The following is a 25,430-nucleotide window of genomic DNA, read 5'->3' as shown; positions in this document are numbered from 1 at the left end:
GACTTTCCAGAAACCTTGAAGCTATACTTGAGGCAGATGAAAAAAAAAGCCCATTACAGCCCACCGGCCCAAGTGAGAAAAAGAAGGAAAAAAAAAAAAAGTGCAGTCATCTCTTCTCCACACTCACGCACTAAAGCATCAAGTTCGCCATAGCCGGTCAGCTTCTTCAAATCTTCAAGGCAGCAACTCGCAACAAAGGGTAAAATTTTCACACATTTTTTTTCTCTTAATCTTCAGTTTGCAAATCCCTTTCAAACTTGTTATTTCATGATTGTTATGTTTCTAATTTCAACGATCAGTTTCAAACTTGTTTGGACCATTTTTGGTTGCTCCACCTCTAATTTCATTAATCAGTTTCTAATTTCATTAAAAGTATAGATTTCTGGGATACAGATTCAGCAAGCAATTCGGTTCAAGAACCGAAATTCATCTCTTCCCGATTCACTTCTCTAATTTGATTGCTTTTTTTTTTTTTTTTTTTTTTTTTTTTNTTCCTTACGTATATATGGATCTTAGTTGATTGCTAATTTGTGAACTATGATTTTGGTTTTGACCCCCATTCTGATCTCCAGTTTCAAAGGGCATTGCAACCATGGGAGGAGGTGAACATGTACATGGGGAAGCCCATGGGGACTTTAGGGCTAAGGTTTGGAGCATGAGCGGAGGACCTTATTGCCGGCCCAAGCATTGGAAACGCAATACTGCCATTGCCATGGCCGGCATCGTTCTCATCTGCATCCCTATAGCTATGAAATCTGCAGAGCTTGAGGTTTCTCTTTGCCCATTTTTGTATACCTATTCCTTCTTATTTTTCTTTTACCATTTAAAGGATGGATTTTTATATTTTTAATTTTCATTTTGGGTGGGGTGACTCATGGATTCATTCTATTCCCGCCCCCAATAGATAGGCGAGATGGAGTGAAATTGAACTAGAATTTACATGGATTCGACCCTAGCTAGAAAAATAAAGGATCTAACTACGACTCTAGAGTTTGGTTTGTTTAAGGTTATTCTCTTGTGTCGTAAGTTACTGATTTTGCTAGATAATCATACTTTACTTTTTTTTTTTTACCATTTGTTAAACGGACTATTGAATGCTTCAGAGTTTGGCATACTTGTGGTCTGGTTGGGTTTAATCAGTAGCTTGTATCATATGATATTGGATGATTGTGGTGGAGTCAAAGACAATTATTGGTTTTGGTATATCTAAGGTCTTACCAAAAAGTTCTGGATAAAATACAGATTTCAATATAAAAGAGTGAACACAAAAACTAGGGGAATCAGGTGTCCAACTCTAGTTATGATAGAAATTGTATTGATGGTTTTCAAAATTTTAAGAGGGGGAAAATATAAAACTTTCACACTAAAGAGAGGACCACAAGAAGCCATAAACGGTCTCCAAAATATTGTCCATGCCTTCTCTATTCCCAGTGGTTATTCTGTCATCAGTCTTTCCCTCCATAACTCACGAAATAGCCAACATTGAAATAACCCTCTTGGTTGCACCAATTTGTTCAAGAGGCTGGATGCCTTGGAATCAAGTCTTCTACATACTTTCTTGACCTCTTGCATTGAGCCCAATATTTGGATATTCTATTTGGACAAGGATATTGCCTCTAAAGCTGATCACAAGTATCATTATTCATTCATTTCTTTATATGATAGTCACTACACTAATATTTGGAAGCTTTGGATCCAGCACTTTTAGTCACTTTTGAGCTCCTACTGACCAACCTAATTTGCAATTCTTTTTTTGAGGAGATAAAAGCTAACCAAAAGTAGAGATTGAATAAAAATTAAATGGTAAAAGGAATTTGCATATGAGCTAGCTTGAATCCTCCATACTTTCTGCACATAAGCTTTTTTGAGCCGTTTATGCCCTTAGCTTTAGTGTGTTACCCCTCCCCTCAAACAATGATCTTGGAAGTTCTTACTTTGCTGGAAGACTAAGTCTAAGACCTCTCTATCATGTAGGAAGCATAGACGTGTAAATATTGGGGAAGTGTCCATGTAAGACACGTGTTCAACACATGAAATAAAGTGTTTGCTTTTTTTATTATTTTATTTTATTTTTTAATTATTTTTTAATTTTCGAACATGTTGGGAAACGTCCAAGACACGTTTTCGACATGCCCGGAAAAGAAAGGTATTAACTTGCTTAAAAAAGGAGTCAAACCTATAAAACCCTAAATGATCGAAGAAATAACGTTATATTGATTGAACATCAGCCACCTTGCTCCCTCCATTGAGCAATGTTTCTCAAGGAGCGCCTTCAACAGATGCCAACCTGATCCCCTCCTTAAAAACCAACTACATCGACCCCTCTTCCTTTACCAAGCGCACTATTTTTCTCCCTGGCAAACACTCCACGACCATCTTACCGTTGCCATCAGATGCTGACACGGATGCATTTCTATGTAGCCCAATGCCATTTTCTCCTTCATAGCACATAGGAGAAGAATGGTCTGATCATTATCCTCAAAATCGATATAGATCTTTCGACCCAACTCCTCACTTGATGCCTTGGCCCCATGGTTTAATGAACTAGGCCTCTGTATAAAGGCGATCCCTACTAGAAAATAATCCAACCGGTTATCTTCAAAGAAAAAAAGGAATGAGAGAACTTCGGAATCTAGAAAGTTTCATCTCCAATGACAAAAAAACAAAAGCTCAGTTTAGAGAAGATTATGCATCTGCTCGAGTCTACTCTTATCAACCCCGCACATCGGTATCAGTTCATGGATAAAGTCACGTTTTCTTTAATCGATCTTTTGGCCATGGGACTTTTACAAACTTAGATCTTCTTCTTTTTTGGGCGTTTCATCAACAACGTGCTCGTTTATCTGCCTTTGTTTAAGGAGTATCTTTTGTATCTTTTTAGTTGTATTTGACCATTTTGTATAGGCTCCCCTTCCTCTTATATTCATCTTTTATCATCGTTGGGGTTGTCTTCTCCTCATATTACTTTGGGATTCGTTGTAATCTTTTGTGTACCTCTTTCGATTATTTCATTTATCAATGAAATGTTTCTTATAAAAAAAAATATTGATTGAACAAGGAGGAGATGAAGCACTAGTTTAGAAAGATTGAAGGTTTTTTCCCATTTGAAATAACCCATAACACCCATTTGGTGGGAAGGGATCTTTGATCTCGCCATCAGAGTTGTGAGAGTGAGAGCAGGATCGTCCCCATCCTTGAAAAGCTATTGTTATTTGTGTGTGGGGTACTGGTTTTATTTTGAATTGATATTCCCATCTCCACATCTAGAAGAATTTTTTTTGTTGTGGAAGGACCACCATTAGTTGCATCACTATATGTACATATATATTGGATTTCTTTTGTTTGTTTATTGTTATTTTTTCATATCTTGGTAATCACTTTTAATTGTAGATAATAATACAATTTACTTTAAGATAAATTTTTCTTCTCCCCAGGTCAATATGACAATATATATAAGTAAAGTAAATATAAAAAAAGAATATAGGAGGTTAGATACTGCATAATATATTAAACAATGCAAAAAAAAAAAAAAAAAAAAAAAAAGCATCTATGTCCTACTTTTTTGGAAATTGATGTGTCGCCGTGTCCATGTCATATTGCATGTTCATATCCATGCTTCTTATATTTTAACTACGTTCAATCCTTGGTTGGAAAACATGTCTACTATTAGAAAATTCATACCTGTAGAAAGGTGGTAGGGGGGATTGAGAAGATAGCTAATATTGACATATTGTTACACCAAAAATTTAATTTTCTTCTTCAAGTTTTGTACGAGCGATACAGAGGGAAACAATTACAATAAACCTATCTTGCGTCGTGTTTCCTTGTCCTTACCTTTTGTTTCCCTTGGAGGGATGCTTGATGGCCTTGGCCAAATCTTTGTTGGAGGTTTGCTTCATTTAATTTTTGGGTTTTTGTTGACCTTTCTCGCATAGGGAGGTTTGTGGGCTGTGCTTTTTTACTTGCTCTGTTGGATTCAAATCTCTAGTCCTCATGTTGTTCAAAGAGGGTTTTCTAGTTTTCTTGTATACCACATCTTTCATCTTTTTTGTAGCTCTAACATTCTGTTTACCTTTTGTTGCCCTTGGAGAGGTGTTCGTTGGCTTTGGCCAATCTTCCTCGAGGGGTTTGCTTCGCTTAATTTTTGGGTTTTTTTTGACCTTTTTCGTATATAGTGGTTCTGGACGTTGCTTCTTTGCCTACTTTGTTGGATTCAATTTCTTGCATAGAGAGGTTGTGGACTGTGCTTCTTTACTTGTATTGTTGGATTCAGTTGATTTGAATCCAAGGTGGAAGGGATCTTTGAGTCTAGTCCTCATGTTGTTCAAAGAGGGTTTTCTGGTCTTCTTGTAAACCACATCTTTCATCTTTTCTGTAGCTCTAACATTTTGTTTACCTTTTGTTGCCCTCGGAGAGGTGTTTGTTGGCTTTGGCCAATCTTCCTCAAGGGGTTTGCTTTGCTTAATTTTTGGGTTTTTTTGACCTTTGTCGTATAGAGTGGTTATGGACGTTGCTTCTTTGCCTACTTTGTTGGATTCAATTTGTTTGATTCCGAGTGGAAAAGATCTTTGAGTCTAATTGTGTTCTTCAAAAGGGTGGAAAGAAGGGTTTCTTGTGGAAGTTTCATTATGAAAAGGCCTGCAATAAAGTGAATCGGGTTTTCCTAGATGATGTGATGAGTAATAAAGGTTTTGGGGCTAAATGGAGAATATGGATTTTGGGATCTCTCTCCATAGTAATTGGTAAATTATTCAATTATTATAAATGGTCGACTGATGCTTTTTGATATATGTGATGGTTAAATGCTCTATGATGCCTTCAAGAATACATTGTTTTGCCTAATTAAATCCAATCGTAAATCTAACTAGGTGCCTGGTGAGTCTAGGGTCGAACGCAGGGATTGCTTGCTATTGATGCGATGACACTATTGTTTCAATCTTGACGCTAATTTGTTGTTAAATAAAGGCAATGAGTTTATGTTCCTAATTGTTGAAATGAAAGCTGATGAATGCGTTGGAAATCACCATCGTAATGGAAGCAACTTATGCAATGCGATGAAGTTTTCCAAGGGATGAATTAGGGTTGAGGCACATATTCAATAACGTTCCCAAAGTAAATGCACAAACCATGGGTATACAAATTACTCACTAATGAATTTAGCCAATGAACTTGCGAGTAACCACCTCTAGTTTTGATTTGCGAGTAATTTGCTTAGAAATAGGACAATAGGACAATTTTCTTTTCTGTAGCTCTCACTAATGATTATTCTGACGACATGCATTAAATTCCATATCTTGACGTGCTGTCTGCTTCACGTCAGAAGTTCATTGGCTCTACTGTGAACCTTTCTTATCAGCTACCAACTTGGTCTTTGATTTGACTTCCACCACCTATGCGTCATGTCACATTCCCTTTCTTCTATCGCATGAGTCTATGCATAGGAATTTCTTCCGCAATGAACTGTTGATCGCATGATAGGATTTCTGCATTTCAAAAAGCACAATTTTATAATTTAAGGGTTATGAGATGTTGTATACATGCGATTGCATAATATAATGAAATCATGAATTTCTTACCAATTCTGTCGCACTGTCCATGATTTTTCTTAATTTTTTTGGATAAAAGAGGTAAAATAACTTGTATTTCTACAAGTTATCTTTGACCTCATTAGAAAATTATGGCTAGGCCCTAGGTGTTTCAAACAAGGTGATCTACTTGAATATTTTGATGAATCCTTTGATTGCTAAATTAAATCTCCTTTCATTGACAATATAATTTACACAGGATAGGAAAAGGAAAACCATAGCTCTTGGATGTACTTAAATTTTAATGAATCCCAGAGTTGTATAGAGTTGTATAAGGCTAATGGAGAAGGAAAAAAAAAATCTGAAGCAAGGATTGTGGTACCTTGGCTTTTGGAGCACAACTCGTGCATCATGGCTATACCTTCATCCTCTAAAAGAGTCAAACGAACTCAGAAACAAACAAGTGGCATAAATGAGTTAAAGAGGCTATTTTCATCTATCAACTATGAAAAGGTCTCCTCCAAGGCTATCTCTGGTGGGTCGACATCAACTAAATGATAATTCTCTCTTGGAATGTGCAAGGTATTAACGCCCGAGAAAAACAAGTGGTGGTGAAAAATCTTATTCTTAAACACAATCCAATGGTGGTAATCTTTCAAGAAACCAAGCTTGAAGAGGTGGATTGTACAATCATAAAGTCCCTTCGGAGGTATCATCATCATGTGGAATGATCCTTCCTTTGTATCCGGAGAAGTTATTAAAGGTCTTTTCTCCATTACCTTGCGTTTTTACTTGGTTGATGGTTTTCCTTTTTGGCTTTCTGATGTTTATGGCCCATCTCGTGCTAGAGATAGACTCCTTTTCTGGCAGGAACTATATGATCTCCAAGGCCTTTGTACTGGAAATTGGATCCTTGGAGGAGACTTCAATGTATCTTGATGGTCATAAGAAACTCCTAGTGGCAGACCTCAATTGGCGAGTATGAAAGCTTTTAACTGTTTTATTGATATGGTGGATCTTCTTAACATTCCTTTACAAAATGGCTTGTACACATGGTATGGATATAGACATTACCCTTGTCTTCACCCTTATAAACATATTTTTTATTATTGATAGCATACAACAAAAATTTGCATATACCACATCAAAATGATTGGAAAGACCCATCTCTGATCATTACCCTATCTTACTTTCCAATGGCGCGGACGAATGGCTACACCTTTCCGTTTCGAAAATATGTGGCTGAGGCACAGAGAATTTCAAAGCATAGTTAATTATTGGTGGAAGAATACTCCTTTGATTGGCAGACCAGGGCATGATTTAATTGTCAATTTAAAAGGTCTTAAAGAGGTTCAGGAAGAGTGAACAAACCCACTTTCGGGTGCATTCATACTCAGAAAAATCAACTCATGGTGGAAATGACTATGTTGGACGACCTAGAGGAATCAAATGATAGTCTGCCTAGCCACAGGGAACAGAAAAAAAGCCTCAAGTCACAACTCCTCACTGTGGTGGCCAAGGAAGAAACCATTTGGAGGCAAAAGTGCAAATCCATTCGGCTTAAGAAAGGTAATCTAAACACCCGCTTCTTTCATTAGGTTGTGGCCACTAAAAGGAGGCAAAGCACCATACATGAAATTATCTCCACGGGTGGTGAGAGCCTTCTTTTGGAACCAGACTTTGTTGATGAATTTTTTTAATTTTTACACCAGGTTATTTACAAAGAATGACAATCTACATGCTTTCCCCATTCTTGCTTGGCCCTCCTTACTAATTAGTCTCTGATGCTGGAATTTCCATTCACATAACAAGAAATTTGGTGTGCGGTTTGTGCTTTTGGCACAAACAAGTCCTCGAGCCTTGATGGTTATACCGTCGAGTTCTATAAAAAAAAATCTTGGAACATCCTTAAGAACGACATATTGAGGGTGTTCCAGGATTTTTTTTTTAAGAAAGGGATTGTCAATGTGAATCTTAATGAGACTTATATTTGTCTCGTACCCAAGCGTGCTGATGCTTGGAGAGTTGGTGATTTCAGACCGATCAGCCTCACTACCGGGGTTTACAAGATTTTGGTGAGAGTCCTCTCTAATAGGCTTAAGAGTGTTCACCCCTTCTTTATTTCCGAGCACCAATAAGCCTTTATTGAGGGCCGTCAGATACTTGATGCATCACTCGTTGCAAATGAGCTCATTGATGAGTGGAATAGAAAGGGCAAGAAGGGCATTGTTATCAAACTTGATATAGAGAAGGTTTTCGACACCGTTGATTGTGCTTTCTTGAACTCCATCCTTCAAGCTAGAGGCTTCGGCTGTCTTTGGAGAAAATGGATCATGGGATGTATTCCATCTGCTAATTACTCTATCTTCATCAATGGGTGTCCTAGGGGGAAATCGGTGCCACCAGAGGTATTAGCCAAGGGATCCCCTCTCACCTTTCCTTTTCAATATCATTATTGATACCCTTAGCAGGATGTTGTCACTTGCGGATTTGGATGGGAGGATATAGGGTTTCAGGGTGGGCAGGGACAGGCTCACTATCACTCACTTACAATTTGCTGATAACACTCTACTTTTCTCCACTTACGACCATGCACTTATTAAAAACTTATTTAATGTTATTGATTCTTTTGAGTCTGCTCGGGTTTATCCATTAATCATCAGAATATGAGATTATGGGTATTAATCTCTCTGCTAATGAGCTCCAATGTGTTGCGGATTTATATGGGTGCAAAGTGGGTTTGTGGCCAAATTCTCCTACCTTGGGCTTCCCCTCCATGGCAAGCCTCACTCTTTCGTTTTTGGCTTCGGTGGTTGAAAAAATTGAGCAAAGGATTAAGGCTTGGGGTTCATCCTACATTTCTAAAGGAGGGAGATTAACTCTCATTCCAGCATCCCTGAGTAATCTTCCTACATACTACCTCTCTCTCTCTTTACAAACTCCCTAGTAAGGTGGCTCTTACTATGGAAAAGCTCTATAGACATTTCCTTTGGAAAGGGAAAGATGATGGATCAAACTTGCACCCTGTCCATTGTGACAAAGATACCTCTCCCCAATCTCTCAGTGGCTTGGGAATCATTAATCTCAAGCTTAGGAATGAGGGTCTTCTTGCAAAATGGATTTGCCGTTTTAGGGTGGAGAAAACTGCTCTTTGGAGAAGTGTGATTGCTGGTAAATTTGGTACCTCTAGATGTGGCAACAAGGCTGGTTCCTGTTCTATGTCTACTGCTAAGGGCCCATGGAAAGCCTTGTCTTACCTTCAACCTTGTGTGGATCAATATGTTGCTGTTACTTTGGGATCTATATCCTTTTGGAGAGACTCATGGGTGAATAACAGCCCGTTGAGGTTTGCTTTTCCCAATCTATTTGCGTTATCCCTTGCCAAAGATGCTATGGTCTCCGAGCTATGGAACTCGATGGAGGGTGGGTGGAACCTTCATCCCCGTAGACATCTCAATGACCTGGAAACAGAAGAATAGCTGTCCGCTCAAATTTGCTTGTATCTCATCAACTCCTACTAACAGAAGACAAGTGGTTTTGGAAGCTTGAGCCCCTTTGGGCCCTACACTACAAAGTCTTGGATCGACAACAATTATGATATTGGCACCATTTCATTCGAGGGCCCAACTGGTGCTATTTGGTCCGATCAATATCCTAAAAAAATTAAAAGTTTCCTTTGGGAGCTTGCTCATAAGGTGGTTGTCACTTATGAAAAGCTTCAGTGCCGTCTCCCCAATAAGATGCAAGTGGCTTTGGAAGCTTGAGCCCCTTTGGGATGTACACAACAAAGTCTTGGATTGACAACAGCTATGATATTGGCACCATTTCATTCGAGGGCCCAACTGGTGCTATTTGGTCCGATCAATATCCCAAAAAAATTAAAATTTTCCTTTGGGAGCTTGCTCATAAGGCGGTTGTCACTTATGACAAGCTTCGGCGTCGTCTCCCTAATAAGATGCTTTCACCCTATTAGTGCTCCCTTTGTAGAAATGACACTGAAAACCAAGATCATATCTTCATCCTTTCTCCAAGAACTTTTGGAACCATATTCTTCAGGCTTTCAACTAGTGTGTGGTCTTTCCTGGGCACATCACCCATTTTCTTTCCCTTGTTTTAGACAGCCACCCTTTCAAGGGTAGAAAGGGTCTTCTCTGGAAACAGCTCGTTAGAGCTTTTTTGTGGTCAATTTGGCTCGAACGAAACAACCGCATCTTCAAGCACAAAGCCAAACACTTTGACATCTTCTTAGACCATGTGTCTAACATTGCTATCTCTTGGTGTAAATTGTCTAAGCATTTCAATTCTTATGGCTTTAATACTCTTTTGTTCAATTGGTGATGCCTTTTGTAACTGACATCTTCTTAGACCATGTGTCTAACATTGCTATCTCTTGGTGTAAATTGTCTAAGCATTTCAATTCTTATGGCTTTAATACTCTTTTGTTCAATTGGCGATGCCTTTTGTAACTCCTTTGTTCCGGGGTCTCTCTCCCCCTTTCTTTTGTAATTTCATACATCAATAAAATTGTTTCTTATAAAAAAGAAAAAAAAATCTGAAACAGTATTCCACGGATTAAGGAAATTGGCATCAAAGAATTTCTCCTTTCCTTTATTGGGTTGATTTGATGTGGACTATTGCACACTTCCCATTTATAGATAATGGTTGTGTATTTGCACATTTTCATTGGTAAAAATAAGCAGCTTCTTAGGTTGGTAATTGACATGTGGGGAAGTACCATCTACCTATATGCACACCTTAGGCAATATTTTACATAGTTGGAAACCCTTTTTCTAGGGGGTTTTGTGCGCTTGGTTTTTTGTATTCCCGTATTCTTTCATTTTTTGTTTCTCAATAAAAGCAGTTGTTTCTACATATTTTTTTCTTTTCTTTTTTTTTTTTTAAAAAACCTATTTGCACACCTTCAGTTAGTAAATATCAGCAACAACGGAAGGTCTTTTTCTTCACCGCTCTTCCCCTTCCTCATTACTTTAAGGGCTCATAACAATGCATTCCTAGCTAAATGGCTCTGGTGGTTCCATCTCGAGTCTAATTCCCCTTTGGCGAAGGGTTATTGTGAGCAAATATGGCCCTCTCCCTTTCAAATGGATTGGAAGAGGGAGGGACTAAAGGCATTTGTATAACCCCTTAGAAAGGTATAATTGTGGGGATCATATTCTTTTCAGTTTTCATAGTTAGTCCAGTGTTCGGTGGGTGATGGGAGGGATTTTTTTTCTTGGAGGATAGGTTGTTGGGGGATAGATCCCTCTCCGGTCTTTTCCCTTGTTTGTATCATTTGTTATCAATTAAGAAGCACTCAATGGCAGATGTGTTGCCCTTTTCTCAGACCTTTTCTTTGCCTATGCTGGGGTTCCAACATTCTGTCTGGTAGGGAAATATCAGATGTTATTATGTTTCTCTCTTTGATTTTGGAGTTTTGTTGTAGTCTGGGGAGCAAGGATGTTCTTTTTGTAGCCATTATCACAAGACTTCTTGTGAAAGTTCTTAAGGTTTTTTTTTTTTTTGGCCAATCCTTCTCCCTTGAATGGTGCCTTGGCCTTCCCGTGGAAGGTGAAAAGTCCAAATAATGGTTGGTTCTCCATGGAATGGGTTAACACATCGGATGAAGTTTCGAGAAGGTTGCACAATTTGATTGGATCCTTTCTTATATCTTTTGTAGGCGGGTGGATAAGGACCTTGATCATATCATCTGGAGTTGGAACTTTGCGCAGGGGATTTGGAGTTGTTTTTTCGAGGAGTTTGGCTTGAGTTCGTCTAGACGTAGAGGCTTTACAAAGATGCTTGAGAAACTCCTTTCCCTCCTTTTTGTAAGAAATGAAGTTTTTTGTGGCAGTCGAAGGTCTGTGTAGTTTTTTGGAGTATTTGGGGGGAGGTGAATAACTGAGTCTTTAGAGGGTTTGAGAGACCTTGGAGTGATGTTTGGATCCTTGTTAGGTTCATCGTCTCTGTGGGATTTGGTGGCTAAGCCGTTATGTAACTATGCATCAGCCTTATTTTGCTTAACTGGAGGCCCTTTCTTTAGTTTGCCTCCTCCTTTTGTGGAGGGCCCTTTTTTTGGTTTATTGTGTCTGCCTTTTTGTATGTCTTTGTATTCTTTTATTTCATCTCAGTCAATGAGAGTAATCCATTAAAAAGAAATTAATAGCCTTGTTGTGAATGCACGTTTGCCATGATTTGCTGTGCATTGGCATCAAAGGGGTTTATTTGTTTTGTATTAACTAGGCAGCCGAGAGTCATACAATAGTGTGGAAAAGATTTGGTAGGGTAACTCCTAGTATATCGTCTGGATTAACACCCTTCGGATTGTTGCTTGTGTTACTCCTTGGAATAGTAGTTCTCTAGATGAACACCATTTAACCTCTAAATTAGTTTTCCTTTTGACCTTTATACTAGTTGGATTGAGTTTGTATTGGAGGTTCAAATATTTGTTTTACAGAGGATAAAATTATTGGTTCACATATCTGTCCTTGATACTGGTAAGGGATGTTGTAAAATTTATTGTTGAAAGTTTCATCTGCACAAGACAAAATATCCCAATATGGTGTTCATTGAGAATGAAGAACGTATAAACCCTTGAAAAGTGATGCTAGCAATTGCCTTCATATCATCTTTTATTAAAGCTGATGTTGATATGAATTTTAGGTTTTGTCATGTCCTTACTTAGCCACTGCTGCATTTCATATCTGACCTGCTTAGCCTTCCCCTTCATAGTGTTAGAAACAAAATTTAAAAAATTTGAACCTTTTTTTTCCTCAAGAAACCATGAGAAATATATTAAAAAGGAAAGGCTAAAAAAAAAGAACTACAAAGGAAGGGCCCCTTCCAGTTGGAAGGCTTTTATGTTTGGGTGGCTTGATTCTTAGATTCTTGAAATATATTCTATAAATATTTTTTATTTCTTTCCATCAATATTTATTTGTGCTTTGGTTTTTTTTTTTTTGGGATGTTTGATAGAGATCACGATTATTAGTTTTATTTTATTTGCATAGAAAAGACGATTTCATTAATAAATGAAATAAAGGAGTATAAACTTTAAGCACCTTATTGGTGAATTATATTACAAGAAAGAAATTCAATTGGAAATGAAAAAAGATAAGCTATAAACTGCAAAAGGGTGTTTATTCTTTTACGCCAAAAGAAAGCCATAGAAAGAAGCCTATGCTCAGAAGAAAATGATTGAACCCGGGGGTTAGACATTTATTTGATTTTCCTCATATGTTTCCAAAATTGTAGTGCTTTCTGTCACTTAAGTCAAAAAGCTCCCTATAATTCATTCGCACTAGAATTAGAATCACAAGCTTTTCTGAAATTTTCTGATTTGAATATCTCAAGTATAATCAGCAAGTAATCTCTGTCATCTCTTTTCCAAAGCAGCAACGGCCACACAATCCCGTTCGGCCAATTCCGTCACAGCTCTGGTGCAAGAACTTTGGAAACAAGGAGTACTAAATCTATCACCTGAAGATTGAGTACAGAAAATATTAGCCAGAAACGATGTTCTTGATTTTGCAAGTCAAAGGGTCTTCCGGATCTGGTAATTGTAGAGACTAATTTTTTCAGTACTTGGTGTTATCTTTTCCAATTCATGTCGCTCTTTTAATGACCACATAATAAGCCGCTGTTCGTTTTAATGGCCATGTTAAAGTGTTTCCATAACGACCAAAAGGAAGAATTCTGTCTAGTTTGGATTGTTCAAATTCAAATCCTTTTGTCATTTTTCATTTAATCTCTCATAAACTAGTTGTAGGGTTTGGATTGACCCTTTTTAGTGTTTTAAAAATGTTTTTAGTGGAAAAAAAATGTATTTTTAAGTATTTAGAAAGTCAATCTAAACATACATTAGACCAATCAAATAAAGGTTTTTTCTCCTTTAATATAAAATATAATTGTAGGAATTTTTGTACAGGAGCCCAAATGAAAATTAACCCAAGGTTTAATAATCAATAAGGGTTTTCTTCTGATTATTATTGATTGTTAACCCTTACAATTAACCCAAAGTTGACATAATTTTCTCATAATTGTAAGGGTTTTCTTCGCAGAAGACATTGATAAATGAGTCTAAATTTCATAAAAGTTTTAAACTTCACTGTTATTTTCATGAATGACCAATTGGCTTTTTTATTTTTTTTATAGAGTGAAGCTCCCATCCACATTTTTTTTCTAAAACAAGAAAGGAAAGTGAAGCCCTCACTTTCTTACTAAATATATCCAAACTGTTATGGCGCGGATGAAGAAATGAAATGGAGAAATATCAATTTATATCCTTAAATTTTGAGATGGTATCAATTTAAATTTTAAACTAATAGTTGTATCAATTTAAACATTAAGTTTTAAGGTAGTATCAATTTAAACTCCAAATTAATAATTGTATCAATTTAAATCATGGATTTCATAAGTATATTAATTTATTAATTTAAATCTTGAACTTTTTATAAGTATATCAATTTAAATTCTGAACTTTTATAAATATGTCAATTTAAACACTAAACTTTCATTGATGTATCTAAATAAAACATAATGGAAAGTATAAATTGATACATTTATGAAACTTCAAGGTTTAAATTGATATAATTATTAGTTTGGGATTTAAATTGATACACTCATGAAAATTTAGTCTTTAAATTGATATAATTATTCCTTTATAATTTAAATTGATACAACCTCAAATTTTCGTGGGTATAAATTGATATTTGTCCAAATGAAAAAAAAAAAAAAAAAAAAAAAAAAAAAAAAAAAAAAAAAAAAAAAAAAAAAAAAGATTTGGGCTAGAGATGTCCATTTAACCTGCAGGGCTAGAGCCTCTTTTGAGGCTAGAGCCTGAATGGGGCGGGAAATCTCCGGGTAATGGGGAGGGAGCGAGGAGAAAATTTTTCCCATTGGCTAAACAGGGATAAGGATGTGAGCCTGTCTTGGTTATATATATATAATTTTTTTTTTTGATATATTTATTTCTTATTAAGTAGAGATTAGGATATATTGTTGTAATATTTAAATTTTAATTTTTAGAAATTATGAAATTAAACATTTTAATCATATATTTGTCACATATGAGTGAGATATTTAACTATTTAAATAAAAAATTGTGATATAGTGATTTAAGTTAATTATTATTATTTTTGTAAAAAAATCCAAACGGGAAAAATTCCTCGCGAAGAATCCGACCCTCGTGAATTCCCCATGGGGAATCCCCGCCCCCATCCCCGTGTCTCTAGGGTAGGGAATGAAATGGGTAGTAGGGATGGGGATGGTGCCATCCCTATCCTATTCCGCTCCATGGACATCTCTAGTTTGAGTTTTGATTTGAGAGAGAAATTTAAGGGGAATAATAATATTAGAGCAAATATCAATTTATACCTCTAAACTTTGAACATTTGGGAGTTGTATCAATTTAAATCTCAATTTGATAATTATATCAATACAAATATTGAATTTTCATAAATATATCAATTCAAACCCTAAATTTCCATAAGTGCAAACATAATAGAGGGTTTAAGTTGATATAATTATGAAAGTTCAGGGTTTAAATTGATATACTTATAAAAGTTAAGGGTTGAAATTGATACAATTAATGGTTTGTGGTTTGAATGTTACAATTATTAGTTTGAGGTTTAAATTGATACAACACAATATAAATTTATATTTGCCCTATATATTATTAAAGAGTGAAGGAAGAGCTACGTAGAAGACAGGCAAACAAAAAGGTGAAGTCAAACAGTTTTAAAAAATAATTTCAGTCCCTAAACTTCTAATAATTTAGTCCTTAAATTTTAGTTGACAACGAATTAATCTATATATTTTTTAATTTGTAATAATTTAGTCTATATTATGAAAATTTTCATCAAAACGAAGTGTCAACTTTTATTATGTAACGACTTTGCCTTTACAATTTATAAATAAATTTAATTTTTGATCCGTTATTCCATCTATATGTATAAAAAATTTCATTAAATCTTATTAATCTTTTTCATATTAGGATTAAATCGTTACAAATTATAAAATATAGAGATCAAATTGTTACTTATTAAAGTATAACAACTAAATTGTTACAAATATGAAGGTACCAAAACTAAGGTCTTGTTTGATAACCATTTCATTTTTTGTTTTTGTTTTTAAAAATTAAGTCTATTTTCTTTCAATTTCTTATATTGATTTGTATGTTTCCTGAGTATAATGGTTAAATTCTTAGCTAAATTTCAAAAATAAAAACTATTTTTTAATTTTTAAAACTTGATTCGATTTTTTAAATCAAAAAAGAAATTTAAAATAAAAATAGTACCTATAAACTTTATTTTTTAAAAAAATAATAAAAAAAACAAATCTAAATTATTTCTAATTAAAGTTAAAGTTACTTTTCAACAAATTTAGGAATAAAAAATATTTTTTAATCGAAAAAAGTTAGAGAAGGACAATGCTATAGGTGTCGTTTCAATATAAACTCTCTTCGCATCTCCGACATCAGTCCCAAAATCAAAACCATGTTCATATCATCGAAATTCCATCAGCCTCACCAACTCACACGTGTCCCAAACATCCCACACGTGGCGGCTGCATTCCCACACGGTTTCTGTCCAGTGTACACGTGTGAAATTCTATCCTTAACATGCAAATGCAAAATTAGGAAACCCCCATTATATATTTATATTCCCCCAAGCTATGTGCTTAGCTTGTTTCAAAGATCATTTCTTTGTGATCTATCTTTACAGAGCAGAATATTATCCACAATGGCTAATGTACGAGATGAGCATGGGAACCCGGTTCAACTGACCGACGAACGTGGAAACCCGGTTCAATTGACCGACGAATTTGGCAATCCCATGCATCTGACCGGAGTCGTCGCCACCTCACCCTCCAAACTTGACTCCACCACCACCACCCCTGTCTCTTATACACATCTAGATGTGTATAAGAGACAGGCCGGAGACGACGTCGCCCAGACGCAGCTCACTCGAGAAGCCCATGACGGCTCGCCGCGTCGTTCTAGCAGCTCCAGCTCTAGCTCCGTGAGTAAATTGTGAATTAAAAGTCGTTTTTTTACTGTTTTTAATTTTTTTTCTTTATCCATGTTTAGAAACTAAAATTAGATTACAAGTTTTTAATAAATGTTAAGAGTGATTTTAAAATCCTTGAAATTATATTTATAATGTTTAAAATCACTTCGTATATTTAATGACTTTAAATTAATTTAATATTAAATTTTATATCTTTATAATTTTTATATCATCAAAATTCATTCAAAATGTTGTTTTTTTTTTTTTTTTTTTTTCCCTACTATGGTTATCAAACTTCCAAATTGCCTACATTTTTTTTTTATATTTTTAGGGTGTGTTTGAAATATAAATAATTTTTCAGGTGTATTTTAATAACTTTTTATCAGAAGTTTTTAAATAAAAATGAATTTAAAAAAAATATTTTTTGTTAAGTCAATCTGACCGTTCTTATAATTATATTAATTTTTTTTTCTTTTCTTAACTTGGTCGGGCTTTTTAAAACATGGGTTGGAAGTGAATCGACATGGGTGGTGAGTGAATGACAAAACAAAGATGGTCAGAATAAGCTTGTTAAACTTAATTTTAAATAGGCTAGTTTTTAGTTTGGTAATTATCATTTGATCTTTTGTTTTATGTTTTTGAAAATTAGGTTTTAGTCATATTCATAACCCACTTCGAAACACTTGTTTGTTCATTCACAATTATATTTCATTTTACATATTTAAATCCAATTATTAAATTATGTTTTAGAATAATTACAATTGACGACGATTGTGCAGTCGGAGGACGATGGGCAAGGCGGGAGGAGGAAGAAGAAGGGGCTGACACAGAAGATAAAGGAAAAGTTGACGGGAAGCGGAAAACACAAAGAGGCTGGCACGACGGGGGCGGAGCACCACCAAAGCACCACCGTGACGACGTCCACCGTCGAACATCAAGAACATGGGAAGAAGGGGGTTATGGAGAAGATAAAAGAGAGATTGCCTGGCCATCACCATTAACCTCAAATTGTCTGCTTTCCAATTATCATGGAAACTTATTTAGTATATATGTTTGTGTGTTGTTGTAACTTGTGTTTGTATGTGTTTTTATGGATTTGGCTATGTTTTTTCAGATTTAATACTTTTGGATATTTTGATTTCCAAATTTGTCGTTGGAAGTTTCGTTCTTTGTAATTTGAAAGTTTTAATTGTAATCTTTTGTACATTTATTTGAATTTCGACTTGTAGAACTGGAGAGTATATTTATGCTTTTATATATTGCCATGGGTGTCACATTGGTGGGATTTGGGACTTTCATATTATATCACATTCCAATTCCATAAATTATTAATAACAAAACCACAAATTAGGTTATTTTGAATAAACTTTTGTGTGTAAATATTGGAAAATATTTGTTTTTAAATTCAAGATCGGAAGATGTATTTGTTCTCAAGTTCAAGATCAAGAGAATCTGTTTCGGATTGTGGTATTCTCGTACTGTATTTGATGCGAGGTAAATAAATTTTAGAAAAACATCTAAATAAAATGATTAATTCAAACAAAATCTAGTCTTTTATCATCTTCAAAGCAAAAGATACATATTGGAATAAGTAGTATAACTTTATGAATGAATATGTTTTTTTTAATTAATCAATTCATGTCTTTTTTGGTAATTAATCAACTTGAAGAAGGCAGAGTGATTGATTTCTAAAGTCAAGTCAATTATTGAAGCAGGTAATTTATTCTCTCTTAGAGGTGATTTGTTATTATATTGAGAGACAGTTACTTTCAAGTATATAAGGTTGTATTTTTCAAGTATATAAGGTTATTTATTTTCTGGTTTTTGTGATATTATTCATATAACAATGTATTATCTAAAGCTCTTAGGTACGTGATTTGATTTCTACCCGATTTTTACCCAAATGGGTTTTAAGTAGGTATAAAATAATTGTATGGCTTTGGTGTTTCTATATTTCTTATGTTATCTCTATATTATGTGTTTTGTTCTTTTCATGATAATGAAACCAATCTTTTCATAGTTAACATATGATGAGTAAATCACATAAATCTGTATATTGTTTTTCGTATGATTATTTAAATTTTACTTGATCTTTATTGTTAGCATCATAAGTTAGACTGAATAAAAATTTCTTATTTTTTAAATTTTGAAGTATCTTAAATATGCAATTTTGTGTCAACGATTTGAAAATGGAGAATTGAAACTCTAAATTTAAAAGAAACGCGATGAGATTTAGAGTTGCCAAAATTTCCCTCAATTTTGAGGTTGAAAATAAACTCAATTTTATGGATATCTTTAGCTTTAAAGAACTAGAAGTATTTTTTAAGCTCAATGTAATCCATGAATTTCAAATAGACTAATCTCTCCTCATTGTTAATGCACATATGTGCCCAGCTAAGCTATAACTTTAGTAAGATAATTGTATAATAGAATCTCGAGCCTAAAATTATTTTGTTCCACTTTTGAAACTTAAGAATTTTACCCTCTAGCTTACATCATCATTTGCTAAAGTTACAAAGTTACTCTCAATTTTCTTTTTCCTCTTCCTCTTTCTTCTTTACAAATTTTCTTTCTCCATTCAACTAGACATTTTCTATTTTTCTTTTGTTCAGTCATGGTAGGCCATCAAAACGTTGCAGAGATATCGCTGAATGTTGCTCGAAACGTCAGTAGTAGGATGAGAGAGAGAAAGAGAGAGGAGACTAAGAATAAGTGAGAGAGATTGAGAAAGTGAAGAGTGAAAGTAAGAGGGTACCTGCGCATGAGGTTCCATTTCGATAATTTCATGAGAATATGGCACAACTAGAGGTTAAAAAAGAAACCCTTCAATTTGAGAAAAATATTGCATATTTTATTGCCCAACTTTGGTACAAATTTGAAGCAATGTTTATGCAATGAGTCGACTCCCAAGTTACAAAGAGTACTAAAAGCGGTTCTTGTCCTTGCGCCCTCTCATCCTCTCTAGTCTCTAGCCACTTCACAGATTTCCCCTTTACTTCAATTGCATTCCTCCTCCCTTTACTTCTCTCCCTCTCCTTCTTCCTACAATGTTCTCGCTTTCGCATTCAATTTCTCAATCTCCCACCAATTTTCCCTCTCTTTCCACCCCTTCAAACCCCTTTAAACCCACCTCTCTTTTCTCCCATTTCTCCACTCCCTCGCTTCCATCCTCTCCTTCCCTCTTCGTTTCTCTCCCTTCCCGCTGTTCCCACTTTGTTTCTTCAGTAATGTCGTCCAATTCCCAATTCTCTAACGATGTCGACACTGCCATTGACATGGGTTTTGATGGTCATGACCTTGATCGCTTTGCCGAGGTTGCCAACAGGGTCGCGGATGCTGCTGGGGAAGTCATCCGGAAGTATTTTCGCCAGAAGTTCGAGATCATTGATAAGGCGGATTTCAGTATGTGGTTTGCTGTTTTTAAGTTGTGCATTGGTTTTTGTTTTATTTTGGGGGGGGGGGGGGGGTGGATGGTGGTGTGTGGTGTTGACGAAACTTGCTGAAGGGAAATGGGCTTAACTGTTAATGGTTTTATGTTGTGTATTGTTATTGTAATGGAAGTTTTTGATGAAATGCCAAGGTGAAATTTTTGAACAGATGATAAGACTAAGAGAAAAGATCGTTGACTAGGGGGTGAGAAAATTGGGAGTTTCTGAAAGATGATACAATACTAAATTTACCATAATCTATCAGCTTTAGTTTTTGGGTCAATCAATGATTTAACATGATATTAAGAGCCGGAGGTCTGATGGTTAAACTCCTGCAATGTTATTTCCTCTCCAATTACTACAAGTGAAGGGAGTATTGGATGATATAATATTAAATTTACTTTCACCTATAAGCATAAACTTTTTGGTCAATTGGTGATTTAATAGTTTTGATGTTGGATCGATTGCTTTTGAGAGAATAGCGAAGTGAAAAAGGTGTCTTTGAACGTGTGTTATATAATATGTTTCAGCATGTTAATGGACATCAACAGAAATAAGAGAAAAAGGATGGTAATTGATTTTTTATTTATTATTTTCAATTCTTCTAGCTCTAAGCATCGATTGTCTTCTTAGAAGGTATAATTCATTAGAGAAAAAAGAAAAAACAAGAAACGAGGTAAGACATTCTTTCCCACACAATATAACATGCCTCCCAAATTGGCAAAGTGGAGACTGCTTGGCATAATTTTTTTCCCTGAAACTCCATATCAAGGCATTTGTTGCTAATGTACAACAAAATCAGGCATCTTCTTTTACACTGATGAGTATGGGTGTCTCGTTTACTACATTTCCGTTTGATATAATTTTTCATTTTTGATGGTGCACGACTGGTTAGAAGGTCATTTCCGGAGCTCTCTGTACCTAATAACAAAGGTCTGGTTTCGGGGCCGTTTTCTGCATCAACAGGTCCTGTGACTGTGGCAGATCAAGCAGCGGAGGAGTCTATGGTTTCAGTTATATTGAAGAACTTTCCTTCTCATGCTATGTTAGTTTTTCATTCAATTCTAGCTTTTCTCCTTGGCCCTCGTGAAAACATTGTCAAGTCTTGCTTGAGTCTAATATGAACCAAAATTTCAATCTCTTCTGAAACTCTTATATGTAACCCTATCGAAAAAAACGATGATGTCAATCAATAATGTGTCATTTTGTTAATATAAATATGTTGCAATTGCAGTTATGGTGAGGAAAAGGGATGGAGATGCAAAGAAAATTCAGCTGATTATGTTTGGGTTTTAGATCCCATCGATGGCACGAAAAGTTTTATCACTGGTACTTCCCCGGTGCTCCTTTTTCCTTATCTGATTTAGTCGTTATTGATCGTCAGAATGTTCCAGGAAAGCCCCTGTTTGGAACTCTCATTGCATTGTTATATAGAGGGAAACCAGTAAGGACAATCGACCACCCTCTTCCTCTATTATTGCTTGTTATATTTTCTCATTAGTAAGATGTATATTTTTTACCATTATTGAATTGTTTACCTCATTTTATAAGGTTTACCTATAGCATATTGTGTGGAAAAAGCCTTGACATTGATCTCAAGTTCAAATAATTTTTGGATCAAATAGAAAGGAAATATAGTGATGCAATTTTGAAGTTAGGAAAAGTGGAGATGAAGATATCTAAAAATGTTTCCCAGATGTTCTACCTTTGGTACCATATTACTTATAAGATATCATTAATCTTCAGATTTTGGGCATCATTGATCAGCCTGTTCTGAGAGAAAGATGGATAGGATTAAATGGGAGGAGAACTACATTGAATGGGCAAAACGTATCTACAAGAACCTGTTCAGACATATCACAGGCCTATTTGTATGTTATTCCTTTCATGGTGTTTTCTTATCTTAGTTTCAGAGTTCAGGCTATATATTACTCATGGTGAGCAATAGTGTTCTCACTTTTAGTCGCATTTGTTGTACGTTCCCTTTTGTTTTAGGATCTGTGCAGATATTGGGGGCAAGGTAGAGAAACCTTTCCTTCTTTTGTATTATTTTCATTATCCCTGGTTTTAGCTCCCACGCTTTTTTGACGTGGGACTTCTAGCGCATCCTGTTATATTTGTTCTACCCTTTTCATTTCTTTATTTTAATAATTTATCCCTAATAGTGACATCTTTTTCTCTTATTATTAACATTTAAGACCTATAGAGGAACAGTTCCGGTGCTGCATGTCCAGCATGCAGTTTTTATTCAAATCATGTGCCGAATTGGGAGTGAAATTCAACTGTCCACCTCCCAGACATCTTAAATATATTCATCTTTCCTTCTCATTTGGTGCTTTACCTACTATTGAACCCATATTTTGTCCTGGCCAAAAAAAAAGTGATAATTTGAATACGACAATAGTTTTTCATGTTTTCAATAGCTTAGAATGGGATTTTAAAGGCTAGGACTATTATTGGACCCAAATTGGAATTAAATCTTAAGAGTTCATGGAGAAAAAATTACAAATAGGAGTTGGGAACCAAAATCTAGACTCCAAAAGTTGATGGGTTTACTTTTCACCTTTTCTTTTGGGTGTTTAAGGCTTTTTTACTCTTCTTTCTTTTTTTTTTGGTTTCTTTTGGTTTTCTTATGCTCTGTCTGTGTAGATATACTACAAGCCCTCACCTTTTCAGTGGAGAAGCAGATGAGGCATTTGCTCGTGTGAGGAACAAGGTATGTATGATGAGAAATTGCATATTCTGAATATTTCTCGCGATGTTTGATGTCAACACAAAAGATATGAGATATCTTCTCATTTTCTGGTAAAAACATCAGAAGTTACTTGATGTTTTATTTGGTGCAAAGAAATTTATACCATCTCAGTGGAATGCAGTTTATATCTTGGATCTGTAGGATTGTACCAACAACCAATAGGTTCACTATCTTGGCTTAATGGGCAGATACACCCCACCCATTTTGCCCTTATCTTCTAGGAATTGTAATTGTGCCATAAGCCACTTTCATTAATCATTATCTGAAGAGTAGAACTTTCCGTAATCACAGTTACAAACTAAACTCAAAGTCGATGGATGAACTCCTATTCCTGCTACTACTACCCAATCAAGTTAATCACGTGGTATCATACAGTTACATATTTTTTTCTTAGGGGAAGTACTCTCCCATCCCCTCTAAATATCATATAGAGATTTCCCTTTATTACGGCTCTTCATATTAAAAATGGAGGTCTAACATAACATTTCCCTCTAGAGTCTAACATTACCTTGTTCTCAAGGTGAAAAGTAGGAAATTGATTCTTGATGAGGTTTTGAGCAGCTTCAAATGATGGCAAATCCTTCTGTTTGGCGAGGACTTCCCTTTTCCCCAATGTGACAACTAATATACACTGAGATCCTTTTTTGGTCAATTGCCCACTCCAAAATATCATCCAATAGTAAAGACAATGAAATTAAGTCAACTGGTGATATGGAAACTATATTGCTAGAAGACGAATCACCGGTCACCATCAGCCAGGTATGTCTTGGTAGCTTGGGAGAAAACGAGAATTTAATGCACACAAGTGTTAGGACAGCATGTCTCCCTGACATAATTTACCCGCTGCGATGTTGTATGCTAGATTAAGGAAGTTTTAAAGATCTTAAAACATAGTTAAGAAATCAATTCATCATGTCTCTCTTACGGGAATGTTCTTCCACGGGGGTGAGTCGGGGCCTAAGGTCAGGCTGTAAGGTGTAAGGTGTAGTCGATGGACAACAAGATTCCATGTGAGCCAATGTGAAAAAATGTATAAATTAAAAGCAATACTAGAAAAATACAGAAGCGGAGCTTGATTTCTTCCTAAAAAGACTTCACTTTATTCTGTATGGATATATCCTTTTGACTCTCTTCTAACTCATTGATCTGTAGGAGGTTTTGAGCTTGTTTGGTCTTTACTTATATTCACAAATTGACATTGTTGTACAGGTAAAAGTTCCCCTGTATGGTTGTGACTGCTACGCATATGCCCTTTTAGCGTCGGGTTTTGTAGATCTTGTGATTGAATCTGGTCTCAAGGTAATTGTTCGGCTGCCATATGTATATGTTACTCATAGGTGACCATTTTCTATTCACATGGCCAACAGTGAGAAATAGAGTCCAGGAATACTCCTATTTGAGCTCATGCACTATTTACATGGGCATTTTATGTGTATTGAATTGCCTAGCATATGAAGATGTAATCAAGATTGCTTTTAATTCTTTCAGCCGTATGATTTCCTCTCTCTAATACCCATAATCAAAGGGGCTGATGGTGAAATAACCGATTGGAAAGGAGATGAGCTTTGTTGGGAAGCCTTACCTAATTCTCGAGCAACAAGTAATCTACCCTTCTTATATGTAAACTTGAACTCTAGTTTTTTCTTTATACTTTTCCTTTACCGTGAAATACAGCAACCAAACTGAATCTCATTTTATTGAACATATAAAGCTTGCATGTTTTACATGAAACTAAACTGATCCTTTATGTCAGGTTTTAATGTGTTAGCAGCTGGGGATAAAGGTATACATCAACAAGCCCTTGAATCATTAAGATGGGTCTGACAATTCTAGATACTCACTAGAGAAAGAATAGTTGGCTTTGAAGTTTCAGTTTGACAGCAACTTTTGGCCTCTTGGACTGGACGTAACACAGAATTAAAAAAAAATTGCAAAGCATATCTAGTGTAGGTTTATCTTTATCTTCATGTGTTATTGGTGACTATTTAAGTGCACAACATTAATAGAAGGTACAGATCCCTCTCTCCCTTCATTGTTCTACATGTTGAGGAATGGGGGTGATAACTCTTTTATGACGAAGTCTAGTCCTTTCAACAAAGCCATCAGATGATAATCAATAATTGAAATTACACCCCCAATTGGAGATCATATAGCTTGTGGTTTCTTTCCATTACCTTCATATGTAAAAAAACGTTTTTCATGGGATCATTTCTTCATTATTCTTGTCTATGGATGTACGATCTTCGATGTGGTTACCACAAGAAATTTCCAGGGAAGTGTTCTAAATTGTGTAACCCTCTTGTTTTTCCTTGTTATTATCCTTTTTTTTTTCTTCAATGAGAAACATTTAGTTATCGAATGAAATTACAAAAGGGCAAATGCGCCATGAGAGTTACATATTGCTATTCCTGTCTTGATGTATATAACTAATGATCTAAAAATTATGTGAATTCCAACTCTATCTTCAAAAAATACGATGATTCTGCTTGTTCCAAAGGAGCCAGAAGAAGCCTTTGATGAGGAAAGTCCATGAAATCTCCATCTCATCCCTGACAGGGTGACCAATAAGAAAGCATATTTAATAGGATAAGAGGAAGTTCATATGGGAAGACCATATTATAACTATAACAAGATAATATCTTCTCCAAAATGATTGTGGAAAGTCCCAAAAAAACCAGAATGGCGACATAGGACACATCAATTGGACGCAGTTACA

The 25,430-nt window shown here is 35.5% G+C and overlaps 3 protein-coding genes and 1 long non-coding RNA gene across 5 annotated transcripts; all 4 read left to right on the top strand.

Moving 5' to 3' along the window:
- The first annotated feature begins 39 nt into the window (after positions 1 to 39).
- Positions 40 to 13,246, top strand: LOC120088509. Its single transcript, XM_039045876.1, has 3 exons — positions 40 to 199; positions 573 to 769; positions 12,918 to 13,246. The coding sequence occupies exons 2-3, from the start codon at positions 593 to 595 to the stop codon at positions 12,990 to 12,992; spliced, it is 252 nt and encodes an 83-aa protein (XP_038901804.1). The 5' UTR covers positions 40 to 199; positions 573 to 592; the 3' UTR covers positions 12,993 to 13,246.
- LOC120088510 lies at positions 776 to 11,681 on the top strand. Its single transcript, XR_005484944.1, has 2 exons — positions 776 to 7,094; positions 7,238 to 11,681. It is a non-coding gene; the product is annotated as an uncharacterized LOC120088510 (long non-coding RNA).
- Positions 13,247 to 15,995: 2,749 nt separating the features above from the next.
- Positions 15,996 to 17,788, top strand: LOC120088777 (embryogenic cell protein 40-like). 2 transcript variants are annotated; one of them, XM_039046216.1, is made up of 3 exons: positions 15,996 to 16,420; positions 16,457 to 16,543; positions 17,311 to 17,788. In XM_039046216.1, exons 1-3 carry the CDS (start codon positions 16,019 to 16,021, stop codon positions 17,530 to 17,532), a joined length of 711 nt encoding a protein of 236 aa, XP_038902144.1. In that variant the 5' UTR covers positions 15,996 to 16,018; the 3' UTR covers positions 17,533 to 17,788. The 2 variants fall into 2 exon arrangements, with proteins under 2 accessions (XP_038902144.1, XP_038902143.1); XM_039046215.1 differs by having other exon boundaries at positions 16,032 to 16,543.
- A 1,363-nt stretch (positions 17,789 to 19,151) lies between these two features.
- Positions 19,152 to 25,078, top strand: LOC120087575 (bifunctional phosphatase IMPL2, chloroplastic). The gene is made up of 9 exons (XM_039044389.1): positions 19,152 to 19,933; positions 20,926 to 21,004; positions 21,194 to 21,288; positions 21,354 to 21,403; positions 21,706 to 21,830; positions 22,609 to 22,675; positions 23,924 to 24,013; positions 24,203 to 24,314; positions 24,468 to 25,078. Exons 1-9 carry the CDS (start codon positions 19,579 to 19,581, stop codon positions 24,536 to 24,538), a joined length of 1,044 nt encoding a protein of 347 aa, XP_038900317.1. The 5' UTR covers positions 19,152 to 19,578; the 3' UTR covers positions 24,539 to 25,078.
- Positions 25,079 to 25,430: the final 352 nt, after the last annotated feature.

This window comes from Benincasa hispida, chromosome 10 (genome assembly GCF_009727055.1).
Source record: "Benincasa hispida cultivar B227 chromosome 10, ASM972705v1, whole genome shotgun sequence".
NCBI lineage: Eukaryota > Viridiplantae > Streptophyta > Magnoliopsida > Cucurbitales > Cucurbitaceae > Benincasa > Benincasa hispida.
Note: the sequence above shows the minus strand (reverse complement) of the source record. Positions and strands in the feature narration are given on the sequence as shown.